We start from the raw sequence: 27,430 nt of genomic DNA, 5'->3' as shown, positions 1-27,430 counted from the left end.
TCTTAGGGAAGGCTTTCGAAAAATGCATGTTATGGAATTGGTTTTGGTACAAAGTTGGGAAGGGAGTAAAGAGGAGAAAAATCCAGGAGGATGTCAATACCCAGATATGTGTTTTGTAAAAATCACCATGGCAACAATGTGGCTCGGTTGGAAAGAGGAAAGAGTTAAGTTTACAACAACAATAGTAGCAGCTAACATTTAATTAAATGTTTATTATGTCAGGCATTGCACTTAGTGCTTGACCCACTTTATTTAATGTAATCCTTGAAACAACATATGAGACAGGAATTATCATCTCCATTTTATAGGGAAAGGCACGACAGAGCCTGGATGAACAAGAGTTTGTATTATTGGCCATGAGAACCCAGGTAAGAAAAAGCTTTTATCTTATATCAGGGACTGTGGGATAGAGATGAGTTGGATTTTGGAGAATTAGGGAGGAAGATAACCTTTTTTTCTATGAACAAATAGGTCTCCTTAGTGTCTGAGTCAAAAACCTCATAACCACTGAAAACACCTCTGAGATCCTATTCTGTCTAAAGGACCATGACTTAGTAAAATCTGCCTTGTCAAGTGAGTATGACTCCATCTCAGGAACCATGTCCTTTGGCTTATCCCTGTCCACTGAGATTCTGGCACTCTGCCTGGCAAATAGTGGACGCTCGAATTGTATTTGCTGTATGAGAGAATTTTCACCTGCCATTCAACATTCATTGGAACCTGGGGCAATTCATTGTTCTTCCCCCTCCCCCACACCTACCCTTGAGTTTTCCTATTTTTATTTTGGAAGGGGCTGAACCGCATTAAGTCATTGCATGTTAAGTTTAATAGGCTGTTATCCAGGAAAAATTAATTACCTCGAGCAAAGGTTGGGATACTTTAGTGGCTAATGGGCGTGTCTATACGGGACGGGGTGGGCACTGTCTCTCTTTTTTTTTGATACGCTTAATCATATCATATTTGGCAATCTGTGCAGAAATGGCAGAAGATTGGTTTATATTCCTTAAGGCAGGTTCCTTCACCACCTAAAGTCTTTGGAGTTCTAGAGATGGAAACGCTCCCATAGGGATGCCCTCGCCCAGGACACCGCCCTTAAAATCAGACAGAGGAAGGCTCCCTTCATGAACGCGCTTGGCAAGCCCTGCCCCCAAAAGGGGTGGAGGTAGAGAAAGAATAGGTCTACACCTCTCTCGTTTGCCCGAGTACAGATTGGCAAGTGGCATGGGCGCGCAGACCTCTGTCATTTATTTATTTTTCTTTCCACTGGGTGCGCTGTCCCTTTAAATGGGGGACGCTGGTGCTGGCTCCGTAACACCGGAGCCGGCAGCTTGTTGATTTCAGAGCTGGTGAATTTCACATTGTTTCCACTTCACTTTCCTCGCCCGGGGGAGGCTCGGGTTGGCTCTACAACCGCTACCGCAGTTGCCAGCTAGGTCCAGAGGGGAGGGCAGAGACCTGCAGCATCTGGGCGGGCGTGGGGCCGCCGGGAAGGGTGTCGGGGCCACACACGCACTCTCGCTGCAGTCCAGATCCTTCTGAAGCCCGGACGCTCGGAGCGCACCGAGCCGGAACCGCCCGCCTAGACGCCCGCCCGCCAGCCCGCCCACGGGCCGGGGTCACAGCCAGGGAGCCGGCGAGGGGAGGAGACCCAGGGGGGCTGGGTGGGGGGGCGGGGGCGGGGGTGGGTGCTGCCGCCGCCGCCGCGGAGCTGCTACTCGGCGCGTTTTGTATGAAGATGGCGGCTCCCACCGCCAGCAAGGCAGCCTCCCTGGGCTGTAACAACAAGCCAGCGTTCCCGGAGCTGGATTTCAGGTCGGGAGCTCGGGTGGAGGAATTGAACAAACTCATCCAAGAATTCACGAAGCACGACCAGCGGGAATATGACGACCAGAGAGCACTGGAGATTCACACAGCCAAGGATTTCATCTTTTCCATGCTGGGTAAGGAGGAAAAAGAGGGAGGGATGTGTGTGTGTGTGTGTTTGTGAGTGTGTGAGATGGGAAGCGGGGTAAAGAACCCATTCCCCCTTCTCGCGCGCTCTTTCCTTCTTGATTTTCTTCCCGGAGCCGCCGGGTACCTGGGGTATAACCCATCTCTGTTCCGCCTCTTCCCTTCTTTCTCCGCGGCAACCTGAGCTGCCTTCCCTCCCCTCCCTACTATACTTTGTGCCGGGTCCCTTTTCCACCCCATTTCGCTGGCTCTTTTGTTAATTTCTCACCGACGGGGGCCTGGAAGGCAGGTGAAGTGTTCGTGGTGAAACGTCTCACTGTTTGGAGGAAGCCCCTGGAAGCCGCGCGGTCCAGGTGAGAACCGGCTGCGCCTTTCAATTAAGGGATTTGTCTCCAAAGACAAGGACCTGCTCCTTCCCATCGCCGAGTCTCGGGTCCTCTCCAGAGCTCAGAGCGCGGAGACAGCCTGGGGCTCTGGCTTGGCGCCCGAGCGACAAGTTGCTCTCTAGTCTCGCTTGCGGCGCGGCACTGTCAAGCCGGGCCCCCGGTGGCCAAACTTGTTGGGTGTTCCCTGGTAACCAGCTCAAGTAGACTGGGCGCAGGGAGTTCCTGCAACTTTGATTAGCAAGTAGATTTCCCCTTGAAGCGGTCGGAAACATTTCCGGTGCTTCTCCGGGCTTCTTGCTGAGCTCGGAATTCCTAATTCCCAGCTCGAAAACGACCACGCTCAGATCTCTGACCCCGAGGAGCGCCAGCCCCTTCCTCTTTGTGTGCTGTCTATGCACCGGCCGAGAGAGGTGTCCTGGGTTTCGAACCCCGGCGACGTCCGGGTTTAGAATAATGCCGCCCCTCCCAACCCCCCAGCCTGGCACCTACAGTTCCTTACACAACTAAATGTTGTGTAAAGGAAAATAATTGAGTCAGGCCGGGAGATCGAACACCTCCCCAGGTGTCCTGTCGTTCGGATTAGTGCTGTGAGTTTCCGCTGCTGGGAGCCTCTCGCGTAAGCTTGCGGCTCCACCAGTGCAACTCTGCCTGAATGCAGTACGTGGCCTGGCGGTGAACACTCCGCAGAACTGGGACTCCAGTGTAGCGCTGCCGCACCGCGTGTCTCTGTGCGCTCGACAAATACATTCGTAGGCAATTTTCCAGGTAGTGGGAAATTTAATTGAAATAGGTCTTGGACCACAGAGGAAGACTGAGCTTTTGCCTTCCTCCTGCCGTCCACTTGGATTTCAGCCGGCTGTCTGCTGTCCTTGCTGGTTCTATCATCGGGTATTTTCTCTCGGTTTGCTTCCTCCCCACAGCCCAGGTTGGGGGTAATACAAATTGTACGTGTGCAGGCGGTGGGTAGTAACGCTTTGGGAAGTTGGATGAAGCACGTTAAAACTTGGGGCTGGATTTTACTTTTTGCTCCACACTCCCCAAGTGTATCCAAGGTTGTGTATGGGGTTGAAAAGCTCTCCATTGAGAGATTCGACCATTCAACTAATATTGAATTAAATGTGTGTGTGTGTGTGTGTGTGTGTGCGTGTGCGCGCGCGCGTGCGTGTTTAAATAACTCCCTAACCTTGCGGTGGGAAGCTTACAAAGCTTTCAGATCTGAAAACCAGCACAGTGATTGTCAGAAGGGTGGGGATACACAGAGAAGGCTCAGGGCAAGTTATTTAAGTTGCTTAATCATGTCCTTTCTCTTTGACGTATATAATGGAAGTCTGCCATTGTGTTGTTATAGCGCCGGCCTCAATTCCAATGTCTCCTGTCCTAGGTCGTTCACTAGGAAAAGGTGCTCGGTCACCGTCAGTCAGGATAGTCATGGAACAGAAAATGGGAGGCTGTGGGGAGGGGTAGGTTTAAGTGCCCAGCTCATGAGGAAATCCTGTGCTAACCCCACGGCTGATACGCTGATTTCTGAAAGCCTTTATGAAGGGTGAATTATTGCAGGGTGCTTAATTTATTTTGTATTTAATGTCATGAGTGGCATGGTGTTGACAGGTAAACGAAATTCCCTTTTATTCATTTTTACCCAGTTGATCTTGCAAGAGAAGTCTTTCCTGCCCCCTGGGAATTTGATGTTTCCACCTGCGGGAGAGAAAATTCAGGAGAATGTTGTTTAAGCCTCTTGCCCCTCTGGACACTAGCAGGCAGATGGCGAAATGAGCTTGCCTGTGTGTGGTGCTGCATTCATTTGTGCGTTGCTTGCTTTCCTTTAATGAGGTGCTGGCTGCTCTAGACAAGTGAAGGTTTGGCGACAGCAAGGGTCCCTGTGTGGATTTACTTTTCCTAAAGGGGATTTTCGCTTGGCTTGAAAAAACAAAATCTCTTTTTGTGCACTTTGTTTCACTTGCTGCAGTCCACAGTCTTTCATGAATATGCGAATGATGTGTCTTAATGACCCTCAGCTTGTTAAGGTGTTAACAGGGGTGGCACCAGGCCCTTATTTCTGGGAGCTTTTGGCGGGTGGATGTGAGTCCTCTTGGCTTTGTTCTGCTTCTGGCTGAGCGGCACCTGAGGATTGTCAGCAGCCTGAAAACATTATCCCCTCACACAGAACGAAATGGCAGAGGAGTTTGGTGCAAACCTCTTTGATGGAGCTGTGGATAACGCTACCTCTGTTTTTAGGCAGCTGGCAGGGGCAGCCACTTTCTGTGCGAGATTGTTAGCCTGGATTAAAGCCCCCGCCCACGGGCTTCCCAGATGCTTTTTGTTTTATCGAGATTGGAGGCAACTTTACTACGCAGAAGGGCAAAGTTGTGGTAGGCTGTTGTCATAAACAGTGACCCGTCAGCATGGGGAAACTCCACTGTCCTATCAAAACAGGGGTCTGCATAGTCTGTGGAGTTGATCTGAGCCTGCTACTGGTCACCCAGCTGTCCATGGTCTGTCCTGACCTTCTCTGCTTGTCCGGTGATTCTGATTCCTTTGGAGGCAGGTATTTGCGGGAGTCATCTAGACTCACTATTTATTTCTGTACACCTTGGTCTTTCAGGAGAATGATTGCTGTTATTATCTAGTTAATATGTGAGAGCCCAGATTGTGGGAGAGGCTGGCAGTGCATAATAAACACCATTTATCAGAATTCAGGGAAATTGCCAGAATTCATTAATATTTTAATAATATTTGCATAATGTCTCTGCCAGCTCTTTTGTTATCTTCATTCCCTCGTGAGGTCGAATGAAGACTGGTTGTGTCCCCATTGAACAGATGCAGAACAGGGGTTATGAAGAAGCTAGAAGAGCCAGGAAGAAATAAGAAGTCGCTTCCCCTTCAGTCCAAATGGTTGGTACCATGGTGTGGTCATTAGATGAGTAGTTATCACTTACTGACTGCCTTCTCTGTGCCAGGAACTTCACACAACCTTAGGAGTGGTATTGCTTTCCCATTACGCACATGAAGATATTGAAATTTACTAGGGTTAAGAATCATCCAGGGTCCCCTGGCTAATAAATGGAAGAGATGTTGCTAAAACTCTCTTGGCCCGATTCTAAGTCTTTTTCTATCAAGAACTGAGGTATTAAATCCAGAGGAGGGGCTTTGTTTAAAAAAAAAATTGTCTCTCGTTTCAGAATTTGTTTCTGCTTTCAGCTGTATTAGGGTAATCCAATCAGCATTTGACGCGAGTTCTGGAGCAGTCTGAGTTGGAGTATTTTATCCCGTAGAAAGATCATTCGTTTGAATTTCAGGTTAAGACACTGATGGTCATTAGAATAAAATGTTAAAATCTATAGTTCCTGTCTCAGTCTGCCTCTTGCTGGCTAGGTGGTCTTCGGTTTTTCATCCATTAAACACAGATAATAGTATTTTTATCTATTAAACATGGAATAATAGTAATGCACTGTTTCAGAATTATGTGTGTGAATATGAAGTTATTTTGTAAACTGAAAAGGAATGTATACATGATTTTATTATTTAAAGAAATGGGCATTGTTAGAAAATCTAGTGAACTGACACTGGAATTATTTCTGCAGCTTCCTATCAGAAAGACTATAGAGAATGATTAGAGGTGACCTAGGAGAATACAGCTCTGGCTGGAGAGGGCATGATTAATTCCAACCCACATTGCCATTTGTTAAGTTCATACTGTATGCTGGCCCTTGTGCTAGCTACTTTGCATAAATATATTCATGTAATTTTCTTCCAGAAACTTTTTAAGGATACATTCCATCATGCCTGTTTTAGAGGTGAAGTAGGTGGTATTAATCCCCCTTTAAAGATGAAACACTGAGGCTCAAAGAGGTCAAGTACTTATGCGAAGATCATACGGAGTTTGAGTTTGAACCCAAGTATTCCTGACTCGAAAGCTCATGTTCCTTCCACTGTGTGGGCAATCAGATTCTATCACTCTTGGCCAGACAACCAAAAAGGCCCCACCCCGTGGGGAATGCTATACTCAGTACCCTGCTTAGCCTGCACGAGCAGAGATGGTCTCTTTTGGTCTGTCTTTCTTACTTTCATGCGTTCAACAAATATTTACTGAATGTTATACTGTTTGCCAAGCAGTATGCAGGGTCCTAAGGATAAAATAATGAGCAAAAACTTTAATTCCTGTGAGCCTGTGGAGACCCCTCCCTCTTCTGCTTTGCCCATCAACTTTAAGAGAATAGTTTGCTGACTCTTGTCTCCTTTCAAGGCCCATGGTTGTGGTGTTTCTGAGTGCTGTTGGAACTACCATATTTTTAGGTACTTTCTATATCTACAGAGTAGGCCATTTTGAAGCCCTGTCTTTCGAGTGTTTGAATGTCACTTTTCCTTAATGAATTCATCCAGCAATCTTTACTGAGGGAATTTATTGTGAATCTTTGCTTTGTGGGCCTCCAAGTCTTGGTACGTTCCTTAGTTGTGCTGTGGTATCTGTGTAATGGACATCATCTTTGAAGTCTGTTCCAGCTCTGAAAACATCACGCATCTGGGGCAGGGAAGTCCCTCTGAACATTTATTTTTGCTTCTGGTTTGAGTTGGTTTCAATTCTCCCTCCATGGTTCTGGGCGTTTGCTGCCCTTCATGACAGAAGAGCCCTGGAACCATTGATGATCCCTGGTCTTCCTATGATGCCTTGTCGGGCCACCCATTGGATAATGCATTGCTTGTGATTAGACTGGGTCCCTTTTGTATTCACAGAAATAGTGGAGTCTCTCATGTCGAACTAGGAATTTGTCCTTGAATGTTAGCTCTTTAGATTCTCCTGGAGCTTTTTAACAATTTGGAACCTCTGGTCTTGTTTCGGACCTATTGAATCCGAATCCCTAGAGATCCCCAAACTGGCTGCTCAGCACTCTGACATTCTGTCCCGTGTCAGGCGTGATGTTGTTTGTTCCCTGTCCAGTAGAGCTGCTTGTGCACACAACGAGCTGATCCCAGTTGACTTTTGAGACTAGAGCTGGGCTGCTGCGTCTAATGAGCAGATATGTCTGCTGGCTTCTGGTAAAGCTGGAGTCCTTCCCCCTGGGACAGAGACAGGCATAGTGATTGAGATGATTATTAGAATGTTTCCTCTGTGTCAGAGGTTGTCATAGGGTTTCACATCATTGGATCTTTTCCCAAGGATACCATAACCCTTTGAAGTAAAGAAGAATGGAGAACTCTAGGATTAGAAAAATTCAGGAATTTGTCCAAGTTTACTAGCAAGTAAGTGGTATAGCTGGGACTTAACCAAGGTCAGGCTGATGGAAAACCCTTGCTTTCAACAGTGATACTATTCTGCCTTCTAGAGGGGCAGGAGAACTGGATTCTAGCCCCAACTCCTCCAGTTAACTTGCTCTGTGATTTTGGGCAAGTCGTCTAACAGACTCTGAGTCTCAGAGTCTGAATATGTAAGTTGGGGCAAATAATTATACCTACGTCCTGTGTTCAGATGCATTCAATTCTGAAGATGAAGGTACAAAAGAAGGACATTTCTGAGTTCTAGTAAAGCTCTGTTTTGTACTGTGTGGAATGTGTGTTACCCTAAGTCACCTAACCTTTTTTGGGCCTTTTTTTTGCGCACTTCCCAATTGTAGAAAATACAAAGAAGAAAGTAAAATCACCTCCAAATTCTAATTACTGTTAATATTTGATGTACATTTTTTCTGGACGTCTATGTTTATAAAACACGCTTACGGGCTTCCCTGGTGGCGCAATGGTTGAGGGTCCACCTGCCGATGCAGGGGACACGGGTTCGTGTCCCGGTCCGGGAAGATCCCACATGCCACGGAGTGGCTGGGCCCATGAGCCATGGCCACTGAGCCTGTGCGTCCGGAGCCTGTGCTCCGCAACGGGAGAGGCCACAACAGTGAGAGGCCCGCGTACCGCAAAAAAAAAAAACAAAAAAAAAAACCAACCACACTTACACCCACTCATACTTACATGCTTGCAGTTTTACATACATAATCCTATTGGATATGTGGGCTTTTTTTTAGTAAATTTATCAATGTGCTGTCATCTACTACACTTTTGGAAAGGAGCTATAACCTGTGTTAAGATGTTTTCTTGCTTCTTTCATTCATCTTTTATTTGAAAAGAAGATACTGTTCTGGAACTTAGAGCACATTCTGTGGTTTAATGGTTGGGGAATGAAGAACCTTCTTGGTGACTTCTGAGGGTTTGGCCATCTCCTTTCAATGTCATCTCCTATTTATGTCTTTGCGTGTTCTACATGGTCTCATAACATTACCTGAATTTCTCACTTTCTTCTTTTGCTTGGGCTGTTTTCTCTATCAGGATTTCTTAACCTGGGTCCATGGAAACAAAAACTTGGAATCTGTGAACTTGATTGGGGAAAAATTACCTCTTTATTTTTGTTGACCGCTAACTGCAATATTGCATTTCCTTTCATTATAAAAGTAGGTAACAAACCACAGTAGTATTAGCAGTACCTCTGTTTTCTGCTTTTGTTGCCAATAGAAATCACAGATATTTTCACTTCACATTACAGATATTACAGACATCTCAAAAAGCCATTCACTGCTGCTTTGAAATTATGGTAGATGTTAGACTTGCTGCTAGATTTTATTGAATGCATTAATAAAAAATCACATATGGTACTCTACCACAAATTTGTTTTTTAACTGCATTTTGTGTTTTAATACCAGTTTTCTTTGAAGTCCTGTGTAATTTTATCATTCATTTAAATATACTTGTTTGTTTTGCAGGGGTCGCCAGGCTTTTCCAGCCTGTCAAGACATCTGTGTCACAGAAGCAGTTAAGAGTCTCAGCATTCTGACATCTCATCTCTGCTTTGTTTTCTTCTCCCAGCTCAAATACCACTTGACTCATGAAGCTTTCCTATATCTCTCCAATGAGAAAAATTTCCCTTCCCTCTGTGTTCTCCTAACACCTGGTCCCCTTTCATAGCCCTGACCACATGTTCCCCACGCTGTAGGCTAAATAATCCCTGCTCATTTACCTTTGCAGCGCCCAGTGGGCTTACGTAAACAGTAGGTGCCAACAGAGTGTTACGTGACTTCATGCATTTTAAAAGAGGCTTTCTGTGCACAGCTTCTGATTTCAGGCTCTATTTAAGGCATGAGCGCTTTCTGACATTGTCTCTTTATGGTTGCTCCCCTCATTAAGCCATATTCCGTCATCGTCTCTGGAGTCAAGAAAATCTTGATCTGATCTCCTCATGTGGTAGGGGAGTTTTTTCCTAGATTCCAATAATAACATCCTTAAGACTTATCATAGGGCAGTTTAAGAAATGTCCCAATTAATTGCTGTAGCTTGTTGACCAAGAGTGGCAAACCGTGACTTGTGGGAAATCCTCCTTTCTTGTAGACCCTGACTTTTCTTCCCTGGGCATCCGGGGTACTTGCGAACCTCCTGCACTCTCACACTTGGGGCTTTAAAGGATGCACAGAAAGCATAAGTCATCTTTCTCATGAAGGTGTTCCTTGTGCTTATCAGTCAACCTCCAGGTGCTTGGATGGCTATTCTGGCATCCTAATTGCAGCAATTATTTATGATTATAAGCTAATTTGCCATCAATACTTTATCTTTGTGCAGTGCTTTATAGATTCAATACACATTAGCATCTGATACGGTGTGGTATTATTCTTTGGACCAGCCTTTGAGAAAGGACCTAGTAACCCCCATTTACAGATGGGAATACTGAGACTCTGGGAGGTGATATGACTTAGTTGGAGGTTATAAAGTAGGTTGTAGAACAGGACTCAACCCAGATCTCCGGTGTCTTCTGCTCCAGCATATAGCCTGCAAAGAGCTTATGGCTTTTCTACCCAGATATCTTTCACGGCTGCTGGGCTGAGTCTGTGTTCCCAGACCAGGCAAGGGTAGCAGCTTTCATACCTCTCTGGCTTTTCTGCTCTCTACTGGGCCAAGGGTACACAGTGGGTAAGGCTGGCTGAGGGCGGCATGGCTCAGTACATACCCTGTAGGCATGCATTCTCCATGTCTGTTTGTTAGCCTCGCGTATCTGAGGGCCTGTGACAGCATTCACAATGGACTTGGGTGACTACTTGCCAGCTGAGTGATCTCTTTAAGGACAGTTCATAATTATGCCATTATGTGAGGCCCTGTCTCCAGGAAACAGCTATCTGTTTTTTGTCCACTTAAGTGCCTTTTCATGAATTCCCTCTGCACAAGATAAAGAGACAGATTACTCGGGACAGTGCTGCTATGAATAAAGCTGGCACGGCGAGCTGTTGTTCAGTTTGTTTATTTTTTATATTTTTTTTCCCTCAACACAGGAAGACATGATTAATACTTGTGAGTTAAGTCAGTAGTGGGAGTTGGTGTACGGCTTGTTGAGGTTTTTGTTTCTTCTAATGAGTATTTGAATATTTACAGTGTGCATAGAATTGAGTATTCATTCATTAATTCATAAAATCCATTCAACATATGTTGGAGTGCCTACCATGAACTAGTGTAATTACTGTGGTGAAGTTACTGTACTGTAAGAGTACAGAGTGGTGAATTAGAGAAGCAAGGTCACTACCTCATTAAGACTTATGTTCTCTGGGGAATTCAAGATTTAAGCACATGAGTAAATAGGGATGTGCGCTTAAAAAAAAAAAAAGCACAGACCCTTATGATGGAAGGTCACTGGGTAGGATGGAGTGAAGAGTGATAGAGAAGGCCTCTCTGAAGCAGAGACATTTGAACTGGAAAGATAAGAAGGACCTGGCCACCTGAAGACTGATGGAAGTGTATTCAAGTAGGTAACATCATGTGCAAAGGCCCTGGGGTGGGTCCATTTGAAAGCAGCTTTCAAGGCTGCTTTAAATTATAGCAAGTCTGATTTGGTCTCTACAAGGAGGAATGGTCTGTGTTTGGATTAGGCCCACAGTGGAAGGAATGGGCTGTCTGCCTTGGAATATAGCGAGTTTCCTGCAGGTGGAGGTTTTCCAAGTGGGGCCACCCTTTGGCTAGGCTCTTGTTGATAGCATTCAGGGACTGGAGGAGAGGGAGACAGTGTAGAAAGGTTGGGTTACAGATCCTCAAAAGGCCCTTTGTAGCCATGTAATTCTCTGATTTCACCTCTGATAGCCCCAAGCTAACAACAGTGAATTCTGTATTAGATGGTTTATGCGTCAAACTGCAGTTTTCATGGGAAAATGATAAACCTGTATTTTTTCATCTGGACTTCCACAGTGTACAAAATACTTTCATAGGCATAATCTAGTTTTGACTTCTCACAGCAACCATATAGAGTAGGTATTATTATTGTCTCTGTTTTAACATAGGAAGAAACCCATGGTCAAGAGAAGTAACTCACTCAAGGTCACTGAATGGTTGAGGTGGAATCAAATTGAAATCCTTTGAAGTTCACCCCAAATTCTTTGTATTAGGCTGATGCTAGAAACCTCCCTTATCCCACGTCACCTCAGGGCATGGAAGAAGGAGGATTTCGGGTCCAGAGAGAGGCACTGAGGATTGGTAGGAAGAACCAAGCCAATAGACTGCAGGTCTGCACGGGCCTGTTGTCGGTGTGCAACTTGGAAGCACTTATCTAGGCTGCTTCGAGATCACCCTTTCAGCAGCTGCAGCTGTTCCTGATAGCAGCTGCTTGTCCGGATGACGCTGTGATGAATAAAGAAATCTCAACAGTTTGTTCTCAACTGTGCCCTTGGTGTGCGCAGCCTGCTTTAACACAGGCTGTGTTTCTGATCTGGAACAACAGAATCCTGCTGGCATATGGTGCCTCAGGGGCTCATAGCCCAGTTGTGAGAAGGGGCGGTCCCTCTAGATCCGAACCAGGGAGCCAAAGGCCCACCAGGGACTGGGTGGTAAGGAAAGTGTGTGCAGTGTGCCGCGTGGTAGATGCCAGCTGGTTCTTGATGTCAGAGTCAGGGATGCCGGGCAGTAGGGGGCTGCACTGGTGAAGGAGCTCACCTGTCACCTCCCTTGTAGGTCAAACTGTGGCTGCCAGTTTATCATCTCTGACTTGGCATCTGAGGCCCCAGAGAAGGGCCATAGTCCATCCACTACTGTACAGCCAGTTTGGGGGCAGAATCATGGTTAGAAGCCAGGTTTCCCATCTACCTGCTGTGTGTGTGTGTGTGTGTGTGTGTTGGTGTTATTTCTATCATGCCATTTCCAAATAAATTTTCCCTTTGAATGAAAAACTATCTGTGTAACTGAAAATAATAATAACCACACTCAAATAATGTCTTCCATGTTCCAAGGATAGTTCTAAGTGCTTTATACTTTATGTACATTATCTAAATGAATCCTAGCGACAACCCTATGAGGAAGGTATTATTCTTATTTACTGATGAGCAATCCAAAGCACAGAGAGATTAAGCAATTTGCCCAAAGTCACAAAGCTAGTGATAGACTGGCAATTTGAACCCAGGAAACCTAGCTTCAGGCAAAAAATAGCAAATAACTGTGGATCTTTTTTTACGTCATTAAGAAGAAAAACCTTTCCTCCTGCAAAGTGGAAATCATTGATGGAATACTACAATTTTAAAAAAATATATTTATTTATTTTTGGCTGCATTGGGTCTTTGTTGCTGCACGTGGGCTTTCTCTAGTTGGCAGCGAGTGGGGACTACTCTTCGTTGTGGTGTGTGGGCTTCTCATTGCAGTGGCTTCTCTTGCCATGGAGCACAGGCTCTAGGCACGCGGGCTTCGGTAGTTGTGGCACGTGGGCTCAGTAGTTGTGGCTCGTGGGCTCTAGAGCACAGGCTCAGTAGTTGTGGCGCAAGGGCTTAGTTGCTCCGTGGCCTGTGGGATCTTCCTGGACCAGGGATCGAACCCGTGTCCCCTGCATTGGCAGGCAGATTCTTAACCGCTGTGCCACCAGGGAAGTCCTGGAATACTACACTTTTAATGCTGTTAGGAAACTTGGAAGTTAGGTGGCCTGAGTTGCTCCCTCCTCCATTTTACAGAAGTGAAAACTGAGGCCCAGAAGGGAAAGGGAACTTGATCATCCTGAACACTGATTTTACTTTTGGGCAGAGTGGAGGTGAGTTAAATGTCTGGCAAGTGACTGCTTCCTGAGAAAGGTGTTTGTACCTAAGACTGTCCACTCAGTAGCATCTGCTCCCTGGGGAGCATCTGCCTGGGTTTAAAGTGAAGGGGAATCACTTTGAGAGGGCTGTGCTTCTAGATAGGGAACATTTCCCTGCTACAGAGCTGCCTTGTAGTTTGAAGTTTTTTTAAGCTACTAGGTGAAGAATGCTGAATAAATAACCTGGTGGGCACACTGTTTCTGGTGTGTCATGTTTGCTTTTCGTCTTCTGATTGTTCCTCGTCTTTCTCTCTGGTTCCCCCTGCCACCCACCCTGTGACATGTGTCCTTTTCTCACATCTTTGCTGTCTACACAGCTTTGAGTATCACAATGAATATTTTTGTCTCTGAACAGTCTGTATCTACAGTAAGGAAGGGGGCTGGCTGAGTAGACTGTGGGATGCTGGGTCCAGCCTGTGTTTGGGAGGAGTTGAAGCTCCATGGGCTAGTAAGACTCCTGGCAATGGACCTTCCCTCTCTCTGCTGAGACCTCAGAGCCTTAGGAGGATTTAGAGTTGTAATAGGATTCGAAGAATTATAGAGGAGTTAAGCTGGTGGGGATCTTCCTGAGACCAGTTCATCCACCCCATCATGTCGCCGGTGGGGAAATTTAACCCCACGGAGGACAGTAACTTGCTCAAGGTCAAGCTGGTGGTGATGATGATAATGACTGTATTGGGAAACTCTTCCCTGCTGTTTATCAGGCATTGTTCCAAGTGCTTTGTAATCATTAACCCATGTAATCCTCACAACAATACTGCCATGGTAACAATACCGTTACCATCCCCCTGCTTTACCTGTAAAGCAACTGCAGCAGTTAAGTCACTTGCTCAAGCTGGTGAGAGGCTGGATTGAAATCTAGGCAGTTGAGCTCTTAACCCCGTGTACCTTTCCATAACATGAGCGCCATCACCATGCCAGGCGCTGTGCTCGTTGCTGGCATAAAACATGAAGTGATGCTAAACGTTGAGGGAGAGGATGGAAGTGAGGGAATAGTGGGCAGAGTGGAGAAGAGGTTGGTTTGATTGTCCGGCGAGCCAGTTGCTAATATGATTCTTCTGGCTCCTGGTCCAGACTCTTTTCATTCTATCACTTGGCCTTTCTTGGCAGCCCTCAGGACAAACATTCTTTTGATGCTTGTGGTTTATGTTTATTGAAAGTCCTTTGTGTGAAATACCATCTTATCCATGCCATCTCCTCATTTTGAAAGTAAGAAGGTGTGTCTCAGCTAATTGATTCATTTAAGGCTCTATAAAGGTCAACTGGGCCGTTGATGCTAAGTAAATTAGGGCAAGTCTTATGAAGGTACAGGCTCTGCCTCCCTCTTTCCCCCCATGTCGTTCCAGATTTAGAACATTTAATTAGGACATAGTTAATGTAGTCTATCATTGTGGGGGGAATGGGAGCTCATCTTTTTTCAGTGAAAGGCAGATGCCAAACGCACTCTTAAGACAGTTACTGTGAAATCAAAATTTATAAATCGAATTGGGTTTTAAGTGAACTAAGCGATCTGACTCTTTAGTGCAGTAAGTGACTACTATTGAAAAGGGAGTAATTCTTTAGGTAAAAATTGGATCTAGCTGCCCTGCTTTGTAAGGACAGATGTTTGTACGTTGACTTGACTTACAGCACTGAAAGCACATTGGCTTCATGCTACAAAATCCGTCGTTGGGATGAAATCACTTCTTGAAAATCTGGTGCTCGTGATGCAGAGGACTGGAACTGGAATCCTCAGAGAAGCCTCATCCCCAACCTACTTACTCATTTTTTCCTGGAATAAAATCTCAGGGGAATGGAGCATCCGGGATGGGCAAGCCCATCTGGACAGTGTAGAAACTCATGGGAGAGAATTTTATCATCTCTGGTTCTTGGGGAAGAGGATGGATGGGAAATGATCTTTCTGAGTATCTTTGTGTCATTCAGGACCAACCTACCTCTGTTCCTGTCTCCTGGGTCCCATCCTCTCTGCCGGCCCAGCCTTCTTGCCTGGGGATTATTTCTGCCCCTTTTATCTGCAGTTTCTCCTTCATTACTGATTCCTTCTTAAACACTCACACGTGCATTCTCCATATTCCTTCAACAGAGATCTTTGAGGATTTCTGTGCAACAAGCCCTCTGTGAGCAGTAGGAATACAGTGGGGAACAAACCTTCATATTTGGTTACAAGTCTTAGAAGGAGATGGACAGTGAAAAAAAGTTGTAGGTTATGATTAATGCCCTGAAGGAAATACCAACCAGAACAGAACAGGGTGCTATGATTTGTCTTTCCTTCTCCAACTTGCCCTTGTGGACCATTCTCTCCTAAACTCTCTTCCCTTGGCTTCCATCCATCATACTCTTGCTGGTTTTCTCCTTTTCCTCAGTCTCCGTGTAAGGGACAGATCTGTATTTCTTTGTCCAGCCCTTGGTGATCCTTCCGTCTTTTCTCCCCTCACGCTTTCTCTGATCCTCTCGTAGTGTCATTTTCCATCTCTCTTGCTGCCTTCCGAGCCTGTGCCCCAGCCTGGGCTTCACTGCCTCTTGGACAAGTCCACTTGGTTGACCCAAAGGTGCCACGAATTGAGTGTCCAAAGTGAATCTGTCTGTGCTTCAAGCCTGCTCCTCCTGGATCAGCCACACCACCTTTCACCAGAGTCATAAGACGGGGACTCCGGAATCATCCTGAGGCCCTCTCTCGTCCTCCTACCCCGAAGCTGAAAAGGAACTGAGGCCTGTCCATTCTGCCTCATCCTTTAGGCTCTGTTTTCTTCTCTCCATTCCCACCGTCACCACCTTAGTTAGGGTCACTACTGTCAGTTTCCTGGGTTACTGCAATAATCTCCCTGGGTTTTCTGCTTCCAGTCCCTTAAATCCATTCTCCACACTGAGTCACCTTTTAAATAGGCCTAAACCCTCGGGGACAACCCATCATTCTTCACAGTAAAGTTAAACTCCTTAGTGTGTTTTACAGTCTTTGGAGACCCAGCTCCTGCTCACATCTCTGGCTTCACCTCCTGCTACCCCTTCAGTTTCACTGTATGTTTCTTATACACCTGCTTTGAGATGGGCGCTCTGTAAGGTGCTGACACTGCAATCTCTCTTGAAGTAAAGGCCTAAACATTCTGAACAGGATTGGAAGGACTCAGTGCTCTGTTTCCTAAGGCCTTTTCAAGCCCCATCTCAAACCTCAGATGTCCTCACTCTCTTGGTTTCGGCCACACAGGCGTTTCAGTTCTTTGGAAATACCATATCCCTACCACTGAGGCCCTTTGCTGGAATGCACCATCCCTCCTTCCACACACCCATGCAACCAACGCCTTAACTTCTACTTCCCTAGATGACCCCAGCTCAATCCAAATGTCACTTCTCAAGGAGGCCTTTCAGGCTAGCCCAGGACAGGTCACCTTCTCCTAAACCTGCATTCTATCTTCATAGGTGTCTTAGTTGCACTGATCCGTTATGAGTTTGCTGATGTCTGACGTTTCCCATTGTCATGAAGGCTCAGTGATAGCTTATCTCAGACCTATTCTTGCTTGTCTTTTTCTACTTGCCTGAAACACAGTTGTTCAATAAACATTGCTAGTGTGGTTGGCTACTTTGCTTTTGTTCTCGAACTTGAACAGTTAGGTAAAACACAGTTCACAATAGGCATTGAGCTAGTCATTGTGTGCTGAGTTTTAAGGACATACACATACCTTGGTGTGTTCAGGGGACTTCTCTTCCTAGACTCCCACCTCTCTGCAGCTTACAGCCATGGAATTATAAAAATGTACACTTTAGAAATTATCTAGTTCAGTCATTTCCAACCTTTTCTAAACATGAGGGTCTTTTTTTTTTCAATTAAAAAATGATGACTCAAATGGTAGTGGTTATATTTTTACTGTCAGTTTATTGGAGAAAAAATGAGTAGTTATAGAAAGCTACTATGAATTTAGCTAACCATGTGAATTACTTTGAATTTTTTCATAATAGTGTCTATATATACTTGAAAAATAGTAGTATGTAGGCTTGAGAGGTAGTGCTTGGTGGGCACATGGATTTCTAGCACCAATAGCTCCATGCCCTGTGGTCCCTTAGTTAGGAACGAGCCACTTGGTCTCGCCCTTTATTATGCAAATTTACATCAGATTTAGAACTGGTTACCTGTGGGTTTGGTTTCCCCTATATGTGTTTGATTTGACCAACCTGGTATTTTTTTGTTTTTTTTTGCGGCACGCGGGCCTCTCACTGTTGTGGCCTCTCCCGTTGCAGAGCACAGGCTCCGGACGCGCAGGCTCCGCGGCCATGGCTCACAGGCCCAGCCGCTCTGCGACATGTGGGATCTTCCCCGACCAGGGCACGAACCTGTGTCCCCTGCATCGGCAGGCGGACTCTCAACCACTGCGCCACCAAGGAAGCCCAACATGGTGTTTTTAAATATTTAGAGCAAACATTTAAAAGTTGGGAGATTTTTCACAAAGCCAGATTTCCAGCTTGAAAAATGAGAAGGAGTACATTTATTTCCTGTATGGCCATAATCTCCTGGTACTGAATAGCAGCTGTGTCCTTTAGAGGCACCGCACTTTCTCCAGTTTGTCACAGTCCTCGCTCTATCTCTGTCGCTATATAGCAAGTTCATGGTAGAATGGGGACTAGAAACCCATTGACTTCACCTGACGTGAGCGAGTGAGGCCAACTCCATCTCCACAGAGGCTTGTGAGCAGAAAAAGCCCTGGGCCCAGAGGCAGGAAACCTGAATCCTTGTCTGCTCGCTGTTACTGACTAGCTTGGTGACCTTGAACAAGCTACATAACTTCTCTGAACCTCAGTTTTGTCATTTGTCATTTTGTAGTAAATACCTCTTAAGGCTCACCGAGTTGTTGGATCTCTGGACGGAAAGTTGTTTAGTCTAATGGAACATGTTTGTTATTAACTCCCTCATCTTCTCTTTCCTTGTCTTTCTTTTTCCTCTTACGGTTATAGAGGAATCTACCATTTATTTGTTGCACCTTGATGTTCATTTGAGAAATATGAGAAGGGAGCTATTGATTTCTCTCCCCAACCTTTTCTTATCCACATCATGTCTGGAGGCAGCTCTAATCCTTTCATCCCATGCCGCCTACTCCTGCTGGGGGTCCCATGGCCATAAGCAAGCTCCTGCTTGTGACATCCAAGACACCCCAGAGTTGAATTCTGAATATCAAAGAATTGGAGCCCACTGATTGCCTGTGGAGATGCTCAGTAACTAGCCAGCTCTGTCATTGCTCACATCTATGAAATACTAACAGGATACCAGGCTAACATGGAGGATTTCGTTTTTAGTGGCAATATCCTTGTAGCCAGATTTGTGGAACAAACAAATTTCATTGTTTCAGGGGAACCATACTGGTTATTTTTGTCCTTCTGGATCTGGAAGGGAGAGGAGGCATCAGTACCACAAAAGAGGAAATAAATAGGACTGTCAGCCTCTGAGATTACAAGAAGCAGGGTGGATCCTGGAAAACAAAAATGGGGACTTTGGAGTCAGGCAGACCTGGGTCTGTTACTGCATAGCTGTGTGACCTTGACTAGCTTGTGTGACCTTGAGCCAACTAGCCTTTTTGATGCTCTTCTTCATTCATAAAGCAGGGATAAAAGAATGTATTTCATGTTTTAATTTTATACTCAGTTTTAGTTTTTAAGGATTTTGAATAGAATGCTAACTTCATAGGGTTGTTTTAAGGATGAAATTAGTGCATGTTTAATATGTTAAATGAGCAACACAGTACATGAAACTGCCCCCTCTTCCAACTTTTGGCTGAAAATCCTTTTTTACTTCCTTTATATAGGATTAATGGGTCAGCCTGTGAGCAGGGAAGCAGAACATAAAGTTGCCTGCATAAAGGTCTAGTGGACTTCTTTGCGCAAACCTTTTGGTTTAACATTTTACGGAGCAGGTAGAGTGGAGCTCCTAGTGATTTTTTTTTTTTTAAGAAGTTTTGTAAATAAAAAGCTAGGTTTTCCAGGAAACAAAGAAATTTCTTCTGCCTTTATTAGTTTCCCATACGGTTTCAAAAGTGGAGGACTGACCAGCAGCATGCTTACTGTGGCCATCCTGTGAACCCAGCCCGAGGGGCCTTTGCAAGGGGAACAGAACACCCCTTGGCTGGATTAAAGTAATTGAAGTAAAGCTGAGGTTTTCAATCTGATGCTTATATGAATAATTTTCACTTAGAAGAGAGGGAGATAGTTTAGGGGAGACCTGACTTGGAGATGGTTGGGGTGTGTATTCAGCTGTGGGAGAATGTGGAACTCTCACTCAAAAGTCTGCGTATGGAGTTTAAGGTTACACTAATCCTTTTGAGAATTTAGGGTGGTGCTGGAGATTGCGCACCTGCTGGTGAAATGAAGAAGGTGGGCACTGGACCCGAAGTAAAGGTATTAAGAAAAGGCATCCCCACCTACACGTCCCTTGAGAAGTGAGGGCCATGGCGAGATTCCCTAGCAGGTCCCCCAGTCCCTCACCCACCCCCCAGTTCTCTTCATTTCCTGCATCTGTAGGAAATCCCTGTGGCCAGCTGGTTGTGTGGAGAGGGTTGATGAAATTGGATTGATCATGAGTTGGATATGGAGAAGACTCTTTATTTTTACTTGAAGTACACTTGATTTATGATGTTGTGTTAGTTTCAGGTGTATAGCACAAGTGATTCAGTTATACATATACATACATACATATTTTTTTTCAGACTCTTTTCCATTAGAGGTTATTACAAGGTATTGAATATAGTTTCCTGTGCTATACAGTAGATCCTTGTTGTTTATTTTATATGTATTAGTGTGTATCTGTTAATCCCAAACTCCTAATTTACTCCTCCCCACGCACTTTCCCCTTTGGTAACCATAAATTAGTTTTCTATGTCTGTGAGTCTGTTTTGTAAATAAGTTCATTTGTATCATTTTTTTATTAGATTCTACATATAAGTGATATGATACTTGCCTTTCTTTGTCTGACTTACTTCACTTAGTATGATAATCTCTAGGTCCATCCATATTGCTGCAAGAGGCATTATTTTACTCTTTTTTAAGGCTGAGTAATATTCCATTGTATGTATATACCACACCTTCTTTATCTGTTCTTCTGTCGATGGACACTTAGGCTGCTTTCATGTCCTGGCTATTGTTAGTAGTGCTGCTATGAACATTGGGGTGCATGTATCTTTTCAAATTAGGGTTTTCATTTTTTCTGGATATATGCCCAGGAAGGGGATTGCTGTGTCACATGGTAGCTCTATTTTTAGTTTTTTAAGGATACCAAGAAGAATCTTGAAGAGACTGAGAAGGGCTTGGGAATGTGCTCTGAGATTTCAGACAAAGAAGAGATTTCTTACCAATCCTTATCTTTCTTATTAGTCTTACCTTTTTGCATTGTGATTGGATGAGAAGAAGCCTAAAGGGGTCTTCCCCTTGAGGGATAGCTGCCTCATGAAATGGGGGCATCTCTGGTCAGAATGCTTGCTCCTGTTGCTCAGGTGGGAGATGGAGGGGTGGGGTGCTGGGTGGGGAGAAGAGGGCTTCTTAAAGAACGGAGAGGTGGAGCTTCATCTCCAGTTTGAGGAATAGAAGGGGAAACTCTTAACAATGTTCTCAGGAAAAAAATTAGACTGTACGTTATGGACAATGGGCAACAAGTTTATAGGATTCTGGCAGCTTTTAAATGTTCTTGGGTTTGGTGTTCTATTTACCTGTTGTCTCTCTGTTGTGATGAGAGGTTGAGATCTTCCAGGATGAAAAAGGTCATGTATTTGTCTTCAGGGAAACCAGGTAGAGGGTTGGTCAGAAAGCTGGGCGGCACTATGCTGTACTCCGGAATCAGCTGCGGAGAGAAGAGCCCGGGCTGGGCTCTGAGAGATGGTCAGCGAAGCCTGCCTCAACAAGGCTAAGGATTGTTAAGGACGTTTCCCAAGCATTGCAGGAAATGGAGTATGGTTTTATATGACCGGCGTTGGATACCTCATTCTGTTACTGTGTGTCTTCATCTTCAGCAAGGCACTTCCTCTCTCCAGCCCTGACTTTCCCCAACTGTCAAATGAAGAAATTGAGCTGCCCTAGTCTGTGATGCTAGGATTCCGTAAGTAGAATCATCTCTCTCTTAACTGATACCAAAACTTGCATCAAATAGCTCTACTTTTGAATCCTGGGATAGACATGGAGATTTGCTGCAGTGGTTGGTTTGGGGACAGTTATTTATTTTTCGAGGGAGTGTCTGGAGGGCAGTTTCTGTTCTCATTTGAGGCAGTCCCGGTGTCATGTCACAGGACATATGGGGAAGCCCAGATCCCCTCCTGTGGCTCTCAGAAGAGTGACTTATAGATTCCAGGGGGAGTTTAGCCCCTGTCAGGGTTTGGTCACTTGGCCCCTTCTGCTGTCAGTGGTACGAAAGCTCAGGGCTTTCTCCTGAGCAGCCTGTGTCGTTGCTATGGAAGGCCCCAAGGGAGCAGTTTACACTGGAGGTGACAGCCAAATCTTTTTGTGCGAAGTAAATAGGACACCAAATGGGAAATTCATCTTAATCTTCTTTAAATACTTGCTGCTCATCTGCCAAGGTTTTAAGTAATACAGTTTCAAAGGTTCAGAGGTGTCTAATATAATTTCCCCCCTCTGTACATAATTCTGTGCCCATTGTGTAGCTCTATTAGAAGCATTAGAGTAATTATAGAGCCACTTTCTGCTTTTCAATTGCTGTAATGTTAGCCCCAGAGTCTGCCCGGACTGGCCGTATTAATAAGCAATGACTGAAAATTAAAAAGAATTCAACAGAGTTTTCTGAGGCTTTCTCCCTCAGAATGTGCTACTACAGGCAAGCAGTGTGGTCCATGGGGATGCACTTCGGCTTAGGAGTTCAGAGGCTCAGTTTCTAAATCTTCATCTGTAAAATGGAGACAGAAGTCTCTGAACTCCGAGTCACTGGTGGGTGTGAGGACCAGCGAGCCTGTTGGGTGTGAAGGTAGGTACTTTGGAAGCTCATGATGGATCGTACATGTGATAAGCAGTGGGGGTTGTCTGAGCAACCAGGAGCTGCCACTTTCTCATGTGCTTCTTATGTGTGTATTTTGTGGAATAGAAATATTATATTTCATATTCGGGCTAATAATTGTAATATTTGTTTGACACGGGCATAGTGTACAAAGTGCTTTTACCCCCAAACCCTGTGAGGTAAGTGGTTTTGTTTTTTCCCCTCCTACCAACCCAGCAATTAAGGTGTAGATGGGTTAAATAATATGCCTAGAATCAGATTAAACTATTGGAAAGTAATTTGTTAAAACTTTTGCCTTGTGTTCACAGCTTTTGGAGCTTTTCTTTTCTCATGTAGCGCATTTTTACTTCGGGAAGGGCTTCCCCATCACCTCTGTAACAATAGTTGACATTTATTGAAGCTTGGTCTATGCTAGCACATTTTATAGATGGGGAAGGTGAGACACAGAGAGGTTAAGTAGCTTGCCAAAGTGGAAGACCAGTTCGAGCTTTTTCTATACTATTACTACAACTACTAAAAACATTAACGTTGACATTTCTTGTTAACTCCTGTCTTTGCCCCTCTATCACGGTCGATTTGATTTTCAAAATCCCTTTTTTGCTTTTCTCTTACTGATTTGGAAACAGGAAAAGTCAGTGCTTTTCTGACTCTCCTATTAGATTTGTTATTCTAATCCAGATGTTTTGTGTCAGCTGTCTGCAGCCTGAATTTTGCTTGTAGACCTATCGTGTTTGGCCCTGATTGTATTAAAAACAAACACCGTTGAATTAGATGACAGCATCTCAGGCGACTATTTAAAACAAATCTAGTAGCTAGTGGGAAGCAGCACAGGGAGATCAGCTCCGTGCTTTGTGACCACCTAGAGGGGTGGGATAGGGAGGGTGGGAGGGAGATGCAAGAGGGAGGAGATATGGAGATATATGTATATGTATAGCTGATTCACTTTGTTATACAGCAGAAACTAACACACCATTGTAAAGCAATTATACTCCAGTAAAGATGTTAAAAAAATTAATAAACAATATAAGGAGAATCCAGACTTCAAAGGTGTAAATTCAAGCATAGAGGTAAAATAAAGGGAGCGAAGTGGGTAAATTTATTGCTACTGCCTAAATGACCTGCCTTCTATTACCAAAGTCAAAGATTATGTAATAAATCTTTTGTGTAACTAAAAAATAAATAAATAAAACAAGTCTAGATTTCTGGTTTCTCATGTAAAATTGTGGCAATATGGGATCTGCTTATCCACACACTAGAAAGGGAGTAGCATCTCAGACTACTCTCTTTACCCTGGAAATGGTCTTCATTTCTTTCTCCCTATCTCCTTTCTCCATCCCCCTCCTAACTACTAGACTGAGATCCCTAGGAGTATATACTTTATGCAAGAGAAAAAATAAGTAAATTTTGGCATAGAGATGAAATTCAGTAAGTGTATGTTGAGTTGAATTAAAGTGGGTGGCTTAAGAAATAGGCCTAGTTTGGTAACAGAACATTTGCTATTTGTGAGGTGACTCGTTCTTATGGTACTTTTTGCGCAGGTGGGCATATAGAGCTTAATCTGTTATGTAAGGGAATAAGGGCTCTATCCCTCTCCTTGAAGGTCTGTGACTCATCAAAAGTTTTAAAAGGTATACTCAGATAAAGATACACTCAGACCTGCTCTTAATAAAAGTACTTGATTATACTGCCCAGCATTTTGGAAATATGAGGAAACTATTTTCTTTACAACAAATGGTAGAACTGATGAGTCAAATGAGATAACATATGTGAAAGCCCTTTCTATGTTGTTGGGTATGAAACCAATAAGTTATTGGAGACGTTTGGAGAGCATTATCCCCTTATTACCATTTCAAGCTCAAGCTAGCCTTTGAAATCTTTGCTCACTGCCACTTTGTCCCTGGCTCAACAAGCCACTTAACCTCTCTGAGCCATTTCCACAAATGTATGTAAATGTGGCTAATGCTGTCTCCCTCCCCCGCTTTGCCAGTGCCTGGCAAAGAGAAAGTGTTCAGTATATATGCTGAATAAGTGAATGAATAAAGAAATATGGTGATTTTTGAGACCGTATGCACACATTTTTGAGACCGAGCTAACGCACATAAAGCATCAGGCAGAGTGTCCGTGTATATTAGACAGCTTGCAGTTTTTAGTTTAGGTTGGTTTTTAAACCTTTCTCCTGCATGCAGGCTTGAAAATGATCTGAATTCTTGGATGAAGGGAGCTGAGGGCTGGCAGGCAGGTGACAGGAACCACAGAGCCCCAGCTATGTGAGAGACATTGGATAGAGAGGAGCAAACTCATGCTTGTACCAGAGCTGCCCTTGATGCTCTGGTCCGTGTCTTTTCCCACCCAGAGCATGCTGCAGGCAAATAATTAGGCACGGGCAAGATGAGTTCAGACGTATGGAAATCTGGACCTGGACATGAAGACTATTGGAAATAAAATGTCAGATCTGGAAGGGCCCTTAGCAGTCATCAGGCTGAACACTTTCTTTTTATGAAAGCTGTGTAGAGATGTGGAAAGAACAAAGAGCAAGGACTTTGGAGTTGGACAGTCCTTGGTCTAAATTTCTGCTTTGCCTTTTCCTATCTAAATGTTAGCATGAGTCTTAACTTCCTTGACCCTCATGGCAATTCACTGGATGTTTGTGAGGTTGAATTAAGTGTAAAACATTCTTAGCCCAACGCCTGATGTGTAGTTGGTACCTAAGAAAAATGGCCACCATCCTTGTTATGGAAAAGAAATGGAAGCCCAGAGAGATAGGACAAAGGTACCAGCCATGCGGGGTGGAGCTGGTGCTGACACTTCCTGATGTGGGAGTGTGGTGGGAAAGGACAGGGTGAAGGGGAGTGGGGGAGGAGACGTGGACTTACTATGACCAAGATTGAGTTGCCTCTTTGGGGGAGGGAGCTAAGACAGTAAGTTTAGGACCATCAAGGCAGGACCTTACTCGCCTGTTTGAAATAAAATGGCTCAGCCAATTAATTTGAGCAGGAAGCTTCCAGTGGAACTTTCTGTGAGTCAGAAGATGATGTGTGTTTTTTAGTCTAAATAAATCTTTTGTTTCATCTTCCCCTGAGTGGTGTTCTTTTTCTTTGAGATAAGCTGTTAAGAAATGATGAGAAAATGACCTCTAAAAGTACAGCTTTGAGCATGTCACCATCATTTTTCCTCCACTGAAGACAGTCTTTGAATTTTTATTATTATATGTTAAAATCTCCATTCTTCCTTTCCCCATTGCTCTGCCTGGATCTGGTATTTCTGAGAGGCCTGCACATTCTATAACATAACCACCTGCCATGGGAGATGTGAGGGCGGCCGTTATGACTTCACGCCATGTTCTCATGTCATATATCGTTTTTGCTGAAATTCACTTGTTTCAGAGGTTTTTACAAGATAGCACAATCACTTGGCTTCATGGCTTTCAGAATTTATGATCCTCTGCAGTCGGGAAGAGGCATGGTTTGCCAACTGTTAACTTTATAGGTAAGGTATTTTCTTTACTCATTTCTTACAAAACAGACTTTTTCAATACCTAGAAAATTATCTTGCAGGAAGCTCAGGTTGTTTTCCTCCTTCATGTATTATAAGTACCCATATTTCAAGGCCCAGCCTGAAAACCATCTTAATGGAGACCTCCTTAATCCTCTCGTCAGAAGGATTCCTTCTGCCTCCTCTGAAGAGAATTATAGGATGTGCATGTGTGAGGGGAGAGTGAGTAAATAATATTGTAATTTTTCTGCTGGTGACTTTCCACTTGTCTGTTTGTTGAAGGCAGGGACGGTGTGGATTTCTTCCATACCCTTCCTGTGGCTGGTCCCTGCTCTGCCTGTGTGAATGGTGAGGGAGGGGCGTATTCTGAGTCTTTCCGCTAGACTTTAGATCGCTTGGATCTGGAGTTCAAAGGGCAGAGAGCTAGTGCCTTTTGTGCAGCATCATTCCCTGCTGAGAAAAGCAAGAGTGAACCTTTTAGGAAGAATATTTGCAAAGAGGCGAGGGATTTAGAAGCTTGTAATTATATTGCAGAAGACAATGAGTGAAGACAAAGCATTTTAAGTGAAATAATTCATATAAACTGCTCAGTGCTTGCCTAGCACTTAGCAAGCTCTCAGGGAGCTGTGAGATGATATGGTAATGGCTTAATCACATATCATACTGGCTAAAGGAGGGAATCCTCGATTATAAATTATAATCCCTGCCCTCTGGGCATGCCTGGTCTAACAGATAATAGAATAGTCTCTGAGGACCAAAGACTTTGTCCTCAAGTTTACCTGATGACCATAAAACATTAGACAAACTAATTGGATTTTGTGGTAGGATTTTTACAGGTAGAAATTCTTTTTTTTTTTTTTTTTTTTTGGTTCTTGAGAGATTGATGGTTGTTTAGGAACATGCACGCTTAAATGGATTTTTGTTTCTTTTATCAGATGGAATTTACTAGAGTTTCTAAGATATTTTGCTCTTTTAACCTCACAGCTTGTTAATGATTCCCAAGTCTTGCCTTGGCCTCTGAGCTTTGACTTCTAGACACGTTTCTTTGGTTTAGTCATTACTTAATAGATTTAAAAGCAGAAAACTATCAGGGCAGGAATTTTTCATTGTTATTTAGTGAGTTTAGGTGTACAGGACTGGCCCTGAAAAAAACAAACTTGATTCCTGGGATTCTTCTGTTTTTGTCCTGTCCGTTTTGGTGGTTACCACTGGGTAAGTAGTGGTGCCTGGTGCTGGGGTGCAAAGGAGTGAGGAGACCTTGCTCTAGAACAGGGCAGTAGTGTTGGTGCCCTTCTACTCCCCAGAGAAGCAATCTAAATAAAGCTTTGCTGACTTCTCCCCTTGCAAACGCTTGCTGCCTGTAAGCCTTGCTACTCAAGGTGTGACCCTTGGACCGGCAGCATCACCTGGGAACTTGTTAGAAATGCAGAATTTCAGGCCCTTCCCTACGCCTGCTGAACAGAAACCACATTTGAACAAGGTCTCAAGGTGAACCATATGCACACGCATTCAACTTGGAGAGGCACTGTCCATTCTAGAACTACAACAGGTGAAAAAGGTCTCAGAACC

At 44.4% G+C, this 27,430-nt stretch overlaps 1 protein-coding gene across 1 annotated transcript in view; it reads left to right on the top strand.

Annotated features, from left to right (window-relative positions):
* The first annotated feature begins 1,729 nt into the window (after positions 1–1,729).
* The window catches only part of MB21D2 (Mab-21 domain containing 2), a 103,781-nt gene continuing 78,080 nt past the window's right edge, over positions 1,730–27,430 (top strand). Inside the window, exon 1 of the mRNA XM_065876921.1 lies at positions 1,730–1,940. Coding sequence (XP_065732993.1) covers positions 1,730–1,940 — 211 coding nt within the window. The remainder of the gene's footprint in view (positions 1,941–27,430) is intronic.

This window comes from Phocoena phocoena, chromosome 4 (assembly GCF_963924675.1).
Source record: "Phocoena phocoena chromosome 4, mPhoPho1.1, whole genome shotgun sequence".
NCBI classification, from domain to species: domain Eukaryota; kingdom Metazoa; phylum Chordata; class Mammalia; order Artiodactyla; family Phocoenidae; genus Phocoena; species Phocoena phocoena.
This window is presented reverse-complemented; position numbering and strand designations above follow the sequence as displayed.